General features: G+C 36.4%; 1 protein-coding gene across 1 annotated transcript in view; it reads left to right on the top strand.

The window, feature by feature from the left end:
• The first annotated feature begins 705 nt into the window (after positions 1-705).
• The window catches only part of WDR11 (WD repeat domain 11), a 56,922-nt gene continuing 45,723 nt past the window's right edge, over positions 706-11,904 (top strand). Inside the window, exons 1-4 of the mRNA XM_087725907.1 lie at positions 706-873; positions 3,055-3,166; positions 3,741-3,894; positions 9,021-9,194. Of these exons, the coding sequence (XP_087582033.1) occupies positions 788-873; positions 3,055-3,166; positions 3,741-3,894; positions 9,021-9,194 (526 nt within the window). The 5' untranslated portion in view covers positions 706-787. The remainder of the gene's footprint in view (positions 874-3,054; positions 3,167-3,740; positions 3,895-9,020; positions 9,195-11,904) is intronic.

Consider the following 11,904-nt stretch of genomic DNA (forward strand, 5'->3'; position numbering starts at 1 on the left):
ATACATAAATATGAAACCACAACAGATAAAACACATTGAACAGCATAGAAATAACCACTTATTGTATTAAGCAGCATTCCACCAGAACAGAACTTTCTATTGGTAATAACTACACTCCTTTTTGGAAAAGAAATGGCTTTCAGAAAAAGTAATATTTCTCCTTCGGGAGAAAAAGAAATCATGCTGAAACCCAGTAAACATATCTTTTTATATATACTTGTTGAAGACAATCTGCGTTTATTCGTTTGGATTAGTAAAATAGCTAGCAAATCCACTGCTTTTCTCATAGGTGAAGAATTAACAAGACAGTTCTAATTAATTTCGAAATATGTTCATTGGGATTTATTCTAATTTGTGCATGATATGATCTTAGCCTGTTTGCCAGCCTGGATTTTCCCAATACAGAAACAACAACAATCTTAATGGTACAGGTGTGGCAAATCATGTATCCCCTCCTCCCTGAATAACGGAAAGCAAAGTTTATCCTTTGACAGCACAAGTACAATTCATCAACAAGAAACAAAAAAAAATACAAAACATGGGAATAGCTCTTTCGCTGAGCATGCGCAAAAGAATGGATTCAGGCGCCCGGACTGCCTCTCGCTGGTTTCGTTTCGTTTGGTTTCGTTTTTGTAAGCGCCGGCGGAACCAAAGTTCTGGAGCGAGCGGGGCAAGTCGGACCAATTAGGGACAAGGATTAACGGCGCCCCAACCGAGGAAGGTGCGTTTCCTGGATTTCACCCGTTGGCCGTTTTAATCCGCTCGTCCTTTTGTTTTCTTCTCGGCCATGCAGCCTTACATGGTAAACATCAAACTTTCGGCTCGGACCCTCACTGGGGCCCTTAACCCTCAGAATAGAGGAGCCGCAGACTGGTAAGTAGGAAAAAAATAGGAGACGTCGGGGACGGGAAAACAGTAATTTTAGGGTATGCATGCAGACGAGCTGTTAGCGAAACTGGGTAGAAGATGATGCTTTGGAGAGTTAAGAGGCAGATTTTGAGTTGTTATCATTATCATCATAGAAGTCCCATAAAGCTTAGTGGGATGTACTTCCCTGCGTTTAGAAATTATTGTCCATGAAGTACTGTATAGGGCAGTGTTTCTCAACCTTGGCGACTTTTAAGTCCCGTGGACTTCAACTCCCAGAATTCCCCCAGCCAGCTCTGCTGGCTGGGGGATTCTGGGAGTTGAAGTCCACAGGACTTAAAATCGCCAAGGTTGAGAAACCCTGGTATAGGGAAGACGTAAGGTGTTATAAATGTGACCAAAATAATGAGTAATATGTCTACGGAGATTCTCCATCCAGGTCAGGTCCCAAAGGTGCTTTTTGAAGAGGCAACTGGAGTGTCTGACTGTCTGCAAGGAGTATAAATCCTCCCCACCATCCAGTCAGAGCTGAAGAAGCTTCTTGGGATGAGAAGTGAAACATCTTCAGAGAAAAAGCAGAAAGTCCAGTTACCTCTTGAAAAAAACATCTTTGGGTTGAGTTTTATAGTTATTGTCTGAAGGTGACTTTTTTATGGTATGAATGATTTAATAAACCTATTTTGAGGTGACACGAGGTGGCGCAGTGGTTAAATGCAGCAGTGCAGGCTACTTCAGCTGACTGCAGTTCTGCAGTTCAGCTGTTCAAATCCCACCGGCTCAGGGTTGACTCAGCCTTCCATCCTTCCGAGGTGGGTAAAATGAGGACCCGGATTGTTGTTGGGGGCAATATGCTGACTCTGTAAACCGCTTAGAGAGGGCTGAAAGCCCTATGAAGCGGTATATAAGTCTAACTGCTATTGCTATTGCTATTAAATAACATAGCACACTGAAGAGACAGTGAGGAAAACCAGCGACACCTACATTAGTTCTGTTAGAAGTTTTCCATGTGTAGGAAAAAAGAAAAAGCATCCTATATTTTTGGCGTGAAAACAAGAGAAATGTGGAATGGCAGCTGAAAGTTAGATCAAAATCTAGGGGAGGAGATATTGCCCTTCAGCAAAGTTTTGTTATTTTTAGTATTATATAGTTCCTTTCTGGTTGGCGTCATATTTATATAGCAGTCTAATAACGAAGCCTGTGAGATAGACTTGAAATTCTTGGTGAAAACTAGTGTAATGTTAATGATAATGCATAATATTTGATAATGATAATGCATGGTATTTACTTATTTATTTCATATTTATTTCTAATATATATTATCCCAACCCAGATTTTGGTAACTGCATATCAACAAGAGATAAAAACAAAAGAAAAATTAGAAACTATGTCAACTCAAAACAACTACATTGTTATCATATAGGTTCATTCCTAATATTGATGCACAAATGTACTGCTTTATTTATATATACATATATGTATATTTATAGCATTTTTTTTAGTTTGCTTCGTGTATAAGCCTGCTTAAATTCTGCACAAGAATTTAAGATACCTTAAAAATGCCTTTATAAGAATAACAGTACCTTTAAGTTTGTAAGTCCTGCAATTAAAAGTGAAAGAGGAAAGGAGACTTTGGATAGGATATTACAAGAACTGGTTTAGGGGTTCTAAAATAGTTGGCATTATGTTTGATGAGACCAGTTATGAAATTTTGAAAAAATGGTAACCATTGGTTAAAGTACAGTATAGTGACGGTAACGGTAACGGTAACATGGTGGAGAAAGAAAAGATTTCATTCAATTGCCATGAAGCAAATGGTATAAGATATTATTACTAGAAGAATGTTGATGAATAAGAACTATAGCTTATACACTGTTCCAGTTATTTAGCAGGATGTTTTCTGAAACTAGAAAAGATGTAATTGAAACACATTAAGAGTTATCCAAGAACTAAATATAATAAAATACAATATTCTTTATTGGCCAAGTGTGATTGGATACACAAGAAATTTATCTCTGGTGCATAAGCTGTCAGTGTACATACAAATGATTCATGATTCATCGTTTTAATAACAAATAAGTATATTTATTTTATTTGTCTTTTCTGCCATTTCAGCAGCATACATTTCTATGAAGATTCAGCAAAATGATTTTTTGTGTGTATTTAATATTAAAATTACTGTTTATGTAGGGGCTGGCAAGGACTGATTGCATATGGATGCCATTCTCTCATTCTGGTGATTGACTCCAAAACCGCTCAGACCTTACAGGTTTTGGAAAAGCACAAGGCTACTGTAGTCAAGGTACATTGAAAAGAATCATTAGAATGCTGTAAAGGAAGGGTTCTTATACCAGCAAAATTCAGTGATTTAGTTCATTCAGTTCAATGATTTATGAAATTTTAACCACATTTGCCATTTACTTTTAATTGTATTTTAATTAAGTACTGATTTCTTTAGAGGAGTATTCTCAATGCTAGTCAGCCACTCCATTCAAACATGATACTTTGTTTCCATTCTTTAGATTTCTGTTTTCCAATAGATAAACATTATGTAGTTTTACAATATACATAAACCGTGGATTATTTGGCAAGAAAGAAAGTTATAGAAATATTTTTTTAAAAAAAACAAATTTTAGCAGACTTCTGAGTTGAGAACTGATATAGATCACATTTGTGCCTAGTCAATATTTTTAAAAAGCAATATTTTTATATTCAATTTATTTTATTTTTCAATTTATTATATTTTCCGCATTAAAAATCTATCAATGGCATAAACCAGTCTCTTTCAATTTGTAATGAACTTCACTATCTGAGATCCAAAAATAAATGATTTTAAGTGTCTTAAATGACTACTAGCTTTACTTATCTGTCTTAAGGTTAAATGGGCTAAAGAAAACTACCATCACAATATTGGATCACCTTATGCTTTGCGTTTGGCTACTGCTGATGCTAGTGGAAAAATAATTGTTTGGGATGTAGCTACAGGAACTTCTCGCTGTGAAATCCAAGAGCATACAAAACCAATTCAAGGTAAGAAAATTTCCATATTACATCATGTTCCAGTAATGAATAATTGTACTAGTTAGAAAAATATAGTGCTAAATAGTTGATTTTTGAACTGTCATTTTTGTCAAAAATGTTATATACCGTATGCAAATTCTTTCTAGTGTAGGAGATATACTTGGTAGAAGGCCCCTATTTTTAATTTTTGTTCTAGGAACTTTTTTAAAAAATTAACCCCACTCACGTATCATACTTTTTGTGGTTTTATTTCATATTGTAAAAGGTTTTTAAAACTTTATGTAAAATATACTTGGAAGATAATTACCTTCACAGTGAGTAGTATTTATTATTCAAGTTGCAATCTTGAACACTCTTATCTGGAAGTAATACCTGTTAAAATAAATTTCTGAAATTATACTTGAATAACTTTAAAATTATTAAACTTATTGAAAATGTGTATAGAGATAAATACTATTTTCTAAGAAGAAAGTATTATGCTTGCATAATAACTAGATTATGATCAAGGTTATGAATGTATCTTAATCCTGTCACCTCTACACTTAATTATTTCTCCTTCCAATATTACTCTTATCTATGTTCTCACAGCTTCTGTTAATGGTCTCAAATAATTCAAATTCTGGACAATATAACGCACCTAAGATATCCAGGATTTATTCCCTTGGAATATACTTTGGTAAATAAATTAAATGAGCCAATATTCTTCACTTTAAGGAAAGAGACATAAAATTGTGAGGTGATTATATTGAGCTTTACTCCTATTTATATGGCAAGTAATATCACATTGTTTTGGGCAACCTAAACATGTTAGTATTTCCATAAGGCTGCTTAGTTTTTAGGTTACAATGAATTACCTGAGTACTAAGGTTGATTATTTGTTGCTATAAATCAGTAAATAGTGTGTGGAAATTGACATCAATAACCCACACTATTGTGCCTTACATTCTGACATTCATTTGTTAATCTGACATACCTTATAGAGTTGCTTAGATAATTCCAGTCTTGAAAGGATGGGAACTGGATCTAATGAGACTCATTTGTAAATTAAAAATTAAAAAAGCCTGCATGGTTTAGTGATTAAACTGCTGTATTAGGAATAATGAGACTCATTGGCTAACTTCCCCTATTCCCAATCTATATCACATAGCTATAATTTGCGGTAGAAATTGAGGGATGAAATACTATATATGCCATTGATACCTGAATAAAGAGTGGAATATAAATTGAAATGCATGCATGTTTACAATTATGTTAGCCTCTTCATTTAATGATGATTTCTTATGTTGGCATGCCTCTTCAGTTCACCGACAAAAGGGTGAACGACAAAATTGCGCCCGACTCAACCGCGGTGACAAAACCGCGAGTTCTAAAGCACTCCGACGAATGAGCGCTGAATCGCGGCGACAACAGTGTGGCGACAGAAGCGCACTGTAAAACTAAACCTAACCTAACCCTAAACGTAACGCTAACCCTAAACCTAACCCTAAACCTAACCCTTACCTTAAGTTAAATCGGCTTTCTGTCGACGCACTGTTGTAAAGCGCCCTTCTTTCTCCGCGCTGTTGTCGGCGCGTTGATGACATCACAGTTTTAGCAACGCGCTTTTGCTGGCGCGCTTTTGTCGGGTCACGGCCTCTTCTATGGGTTATTCTTAAAAGATATGTATGAAGGAATATTCAAGTAATCTGAAATATAATTGGCACTTTTAAAACATTACTTTGTTTTTATTACATTTGTTATTTCCAAATGCAGATTCCGCCACTTCATTATTGAATTAGTAAGATTAATTATTGAAAACAATGATGAGATGGAACTCTACCTTAGCAATAGAGCATGTGGAAAATATCTGCATTTTTGTATCTAATACTTCTCACTTCTCATAAAGATGCCATAGCATCATTGTCTAGCATCCAAGTTATGGAATGAGTTCTAGGTTAAATCTCCCTTCTACACTCCGCCATAGAATCATGATATTTATTTTCAACCAGATCTTTTGAATTGAATTAGTACTAATAATTATGTCTTTAGATATTTTTATCACTCGATTAACAACTATTCAGTTTATATGTCCTTAACATAAAAGATGATATATTGGAATTCTGTAAAGCAGAAGTCAAGAGCAACTTGAATAAAAATAAATAATTGGATTGTATATTATTTTCTTTAAAAGTACATTTTCCAAGTTAATCCCCTCTAATATTTGTCAGCTCTCTTGTGAGTTTTTTTCTTATTGCAAACTCTGCATCTCCTGCTGTTTTCAGTGCTATCCCCATTCCTCATTAGCTTCACAGTTATAAATGTGTTTTATTCCTGAAGTAAAATTCACAGCATCTGGGTGAAATGAAATTTTCAAGATGAGCTTCATGAATAATTGATCATTTGTTTGCTGAGAAATTTTTAATGGCCTAAAATGACCCAACTATTTTTTTACTTTAATGACATTGCATAAGATGCTGTAATTGCATTTTGAAATTGATCTTGACTTTTCCCTGTGATAAAATTGAAATTAGATGGTTATAATTCATAACTTAAATATAATATAGTGAGAAAATGGGTGTCAGGTTTTTAAACTCGGGTTCATTATAATTGCTCTCCCTTTCTTCTTCCCCCCAAGCACGCACACAGTTCATTTAATGACATCAAGATGTTTTCTTCCAATTATTTACAGTTTGACGAAGACAGATTTTTTAAAAAAATTCAGGCAAGAGTTGATAAACAAGTTGAAGCCTACACCTGATAGAGAATGAAAAATGAATTATTGAAACCAGACGCAAAACTATCCTAATAAAAATAAAGGATGCAAAAAGCTTTAAAGAGTTGTGAGTTGTGAGCTCACTGACACACAGAGAAGCAAAATGGAAATAGATAGGAAATGTAATTCAATAACTGAGCAGGAATACTAAGAGTGAGAAAGGTTAAAGTTTAAAATGGATGATTGCCAGTTGAAAGAGCTACAATCTATTAGAATTTTGAAATTCTTCTCCTAAAGTATCACCAAGACTATTAATGCTGTACCTATGCATTTGATTTGTCCTATTCATGAGGAAGAGCTTGCTGTTACCACAATTGAACACTCATTTTTTTCAATTTGGGCCAATGTCTGGCTTCAGTTCATAATGTAATTTTGCCTTCTGAAATATTAGCTAGTCTCCCTACTTTGCTGTCATTTGCAAAATTGATAAGTGTTCCTTCTACTCCATTTCCTTTGTCATTAATGAATATATTGGATAATAGTTACCCAAATACAGAACTCCCAAGAGACCTCACTTCATATAGAACATTTTACATTGCTGCTTGGAATATTTGGGGATATCTTTGTGCAATAGCCGAGGTGGCGCAGTGGTTAAATGCAGCACTGCAGGCTACTTCAGCTGACTGCAGTTCTGCAGTTCGGCTGTTCAAATCTCACCGGTTCAGGGTTGACTCAGCCTTCTATCCTTCCGAGGTGGGTAAAATGAGGACCCGGATTGTTGGGGGCAATATGCTAACTGTAAACCGCTTAGAGAGGGCTGAAAGCCCTATGAAGCGGTATATAAGTCTAACTGCTATTGCTATTGCTATAATATGTATCATCAAGCTGTATGGGCAAAATATTGTAGATCTCTCCAAATTTGGGGGTTTGTATCAGAGGTGGGTTCCTACCAGTTCGCACCTATTCGGTAGAACCGGTTCGTCAAATCTACCGAACCGGTTAGAAGAGGTTCCACCAGTGGACCCGGAAAGCAGACCACACCTACAGAAGAGGTTCCAAAAATTTTTGAAACCCACCACTGGTCCTTGGATATGATTATTCTACACTATCATGCTCATATTTATAAAACTCAGTGCCTCTGTGAAAGTTAAGGATGACTACTGCGTTTGTGGTGCAATCAGAACATTGTGTGTGTTGAAGTTGTTTTAACGCAAACCAAAGATGCCTTTTAAAAAACAAGTTTACATCTTATTCTTATGCATGCCAGTGCTGTGTGTGAGGTAATTTAAGGTGGTTCTGACAAGTGTCGTCAGCATCTTCATACCCGGTCACATGGGTGTCAAGCCACTCCCATCCAGTCACATGGGCAGCAAGCCATTCCCACAAAGGAGGCCACACCCACAGAGTAGGTTCGAACAATTTTTGAAACCCACCACTGGTTTGTATATAAACAAGACTGGCAACATTACAAAGATGGTTTGGTGGGCTTGTCATTACAAGGGTTATTCAAAGAATATTAATAATACATAATGTTTGTTTACCATGTAAACAGTGATATTAAAGTATGCATTGTATTTTTTATTTAAGTGAAACTTTGCTTTATTAATAGAAATGGTCAACTATAGAATCAGTTTGGTCTAGTGGTTAAGCATCAGGCTAGAAACCAGGTCACTGAATTCTAGTCCTGCCTTAGGCATGAAAGCCGGATTGGTGTCTTTCGGGAGTCATGCTCTGTCAGCCCTATTCACCTCACAGGATTATTGCTGTTAGAAACCAGGTAAAGGACGGAGTATTAGCTATGTTGGCTGCCTTGAGGTATTTATAAAAATATTAAAGTTGGGATTAGGATTAGATCCTCCCATACGAGATAACATATCAGGCAGTAAGGATCTCCAGCATTTTTGGTCTTGGGCGAAAACTTTAGTATCTTCTCATGTGATATTTAGAGTCTTTAAGTCTTCTATGAATGCCATGTACTTTGAGGGCTTTGTCTTGGTTGTGGTATAAAATAAGTAAAATTCATTGATATGGTTTACTTTAAAATCTGAGAAAATATTTTTTTATTTAATGAGACAATGCCGGCTGGCGGCTCCCCGGAGGAGAGTCTTCTCTGTGGCTACTCCAACCCTTTGGAACGAGCTACCCCCAGAAATCTGGACCTTGCCCACTCTCATGGCCTTCAGAAAAGCTGTGAAAACCTGGCTATTCCGGCAGTCCTGGGGCTGTTGACCTCATTCTTGAGGTCCAGCCCCGATCGTAACGAATGTATGTGTGTTGTTTTTTAACATGTTTTTATTGTCATTTTTTATTATTACTATTATTATTCTTTCTTCGATGTAAGCCGCCCGGAGTCCTCCGGGATTGGGCGGCCTATAAATCGATTTAATAAATAAAATAAATAAATAAAATAAATGACTGATAAGTCTATCTTCCCTTTTGGCAGACATGCAGTGGTTATGGAATCAGGATGCATCTCGAGATTTACTCCTTGCTGTTCATCCTCCCAATTATATCGTGTTATGGAATGCCGATACTGGCACCAAATTATGGAAGAAAAGTTACGCAGAAAACATTCTTTCTTTTTCATTTGATCCTTTTGATCCTTCAAATTTAACGTGTAAGTATGATATCAGAGAGCTAGTGGTTTTCTAATCCCTGAGTATGACTATTGTTATTAATCATTTATTTGCTACTGTACATAACTGCCAGTTGCATAGAAGTTAATAAAAATTAGGCCAAAAGCAATATAAAATGATTGAATGAATCTGGTTATGACATTTTTAGAAACAGCTTGGAAACTAATTCTGATTTGAGCGTTGCTAGCTTGAAACTTATGTTAAGTAAATGCTAATGCTAAATAATCTAGTTATTTCAATTTGTTTGATAAAATTTTGTTAAACAAAAGGATATGTTTTTCAGCTTCTAAAGCAGACAAATACATGATAAGAACAAGAGCTTTGAATCTGCAATGTTCTATCAAAACAAATACATATAATGCTATGCTACTTTGTAACTTGACATTAGAACATGACTGGATTGGATTGGATTGAATTTATTCGACTTGTATGCCGCCCTATTCCCATAGGGACTCAGGGCGGCTGAACAAAAGCCAAGGGGAGGAGAACAAATACAAAAAGTAAGACAAAAATAAGACAACAATACAGACAATTTAAAAAACACAACAAGCACAACCAATTCGAGTAGGGGTGGAACTCAACAACCCCACTTCTAAAGCTAAAGAAGCTTCCGAATTGCTCAGATAATGCCCATTTATACCTATGGTTTGGTGCTTTGTTCAGTTGTGTTATTCTATAATACAACAATTTATTTATTTATTCATTGATTCATTCATTTATTTGATTCATATATTTCTTTTTGGAAAGTACTCAAAGTCACTTTTTTAAAAGAAAACAATATAAAAGTATAAATGACAAAGGAAATGCAGAAGAGTCACGAATTAGTATGTTTACTCAAGAATTATTTTCATATGAATCCACTAGTACTCAAGTATGTGGGTGTATTTATAGATAAGTGTATTGCAAGTTACAATTAAGAATACATGAAGGTTTTCAAAAGATAATGCTTTGTTTACCCCACTTCACTTTGAAGTAACAAATAGAAAGTACTGAATATTTTTTTTCTCGGTACTCATACAGCTGCGTGAAAAAGTCCTGCGCGCTTTATGGTTTACTGTTTATGACATTTTTTTGGATAGGCCATTGATTTTATGATATTTTATGCTAACTGCTATGCAAATATTGTTATGTTTAAATAAATACTGGTGGCTTTTAAGTGAAAAGCATTTGGTGCTGTTTGGATGGGGTTTGTGAATTTTCTTGCATGCTTACAATGACTATGAAAACAGATTAAGTGATGCATACCCAGTGACATACGTGTTGCAATTACTAAGGCAGATGCTAGAATTTGGTTAACATTTTTGTTAGTGGCCCTGAAAAAGACCGTTTAGGTAACCAAACATGGCTACTAATATGAAATTGGACCGCCCTTATTGCTTATCACTAGGTGGCATCGCTTCGGCATAGATTGTATAAACCTTTTGCACGTGATCTTTGGTGACAATGTGGTTCCAGGCTGCAATAGTGGATTCAATCAGCTCCTGCGTGGTCTTTGGATGTTTCTTGCTTATTTCGTAACCAATCTTGGCCCACAAGTTCTCAACTGGGTTCAAATCCGGGCTCTGAGCTGGCCAATCCAGGAGTCGAACACCATGCTTCTTCACCCACTGCTGGATGGACTTAGCTCGATGACAAGGAGCATTGTCATCCTGGAAGTAAAAGTCCTTCCCTACAAGTTGCTGAGCTGAAGGAAGCATGGTCTTTTCCAGGACTTCAACATGCTGCTTGGAATTCATGATTCCCTGCACGATTTGTATCCAACCAATACCAGAAGCAGCAATAGAGCCTCAGATCATCCCATACAATGGATGCTTCACAGATAGATTCAGACAGTATGGCCTAAATTCTTTAGCTGTAAATCTTCTAACATACTTGTTGCATTGATTCCTAGTCAAATAGAAATTGCTCTTATCACTGAAGATGACCTTGGCCCACTGTTGGTTGGTCTCCTTGGCATACTCCTTGGCCCATGCATGTCAACGAGAGCAGTGAGCGTCTGTGAGCAAAGGTTTACTTCGAGTCCTGCAGCCTTTGAGCCCCCTGGCAAGCAGTCTGCGACGCACTGTGCTTGTGCAGACTTTTACATCACATGTTTCACCCCAAATTCTTATAATCTGAGGAGAGGTGAGCTTCCTGTTAGCCATCGAAATGCATTGCAGAGCCCGTTTTGTCGACTTTCTTGATCTTCCAGAGCGGAGCCTGTCATCAACTAAACCAGTTATTTGGTATTTTTCAACCACTTTTTCAACCACTGTGGTGTGATGGCATTTCACTCTCTTGGCTATTTCTGTATAGGAGTAACCCTCTTCATGAAGCACAATGATGCGATGCTGCTCTTCAGTACTGGGGAAAGCAAAGGCCTTCATCCTTGCCCGCAGCCGGAGCTAAATTACATTGCTCAATGCTTTTCGTGCCTATTTATAGTCAGAGAGTATGACAACATTGATTGGCTCATAGATTTAGCCTCTGTACATTTTGATTGGTCAGCCAAAGCTCACTGCTGATTGGCTACTTTTGATCTTGACATTCTTGAAAATTCAACTTGTGTTTGTTTTAGCACATAAACTCACTCAAAACCTTAAAAAGACTTTGGTTATATTTTAATAAAAACTATGCATCTCAATTCGACTACAGAAAGTTTCATCAAAGTGCTAATTTTGCATGGTTTCTATGAGTGAAAAGTTGATTAAA

Source organism: Thamnophis sirtalis, unplaced genomic scaffold (assembly GCF_051295495.1).
Source record: "Thamnophis sirtalis isolate CommonGarterSnake01/CBP01778 unplaced genomic scaffold, rThaSir2_p1.2 scaffold_11, whole genome shotgun sequence".
Taxonomy (NCBI): Eukaryota; Metazoa; Chordata; class Lepidosauria; order Squamata; family Natricidae; genus Thamnophis; species Thamnophis sirtalis.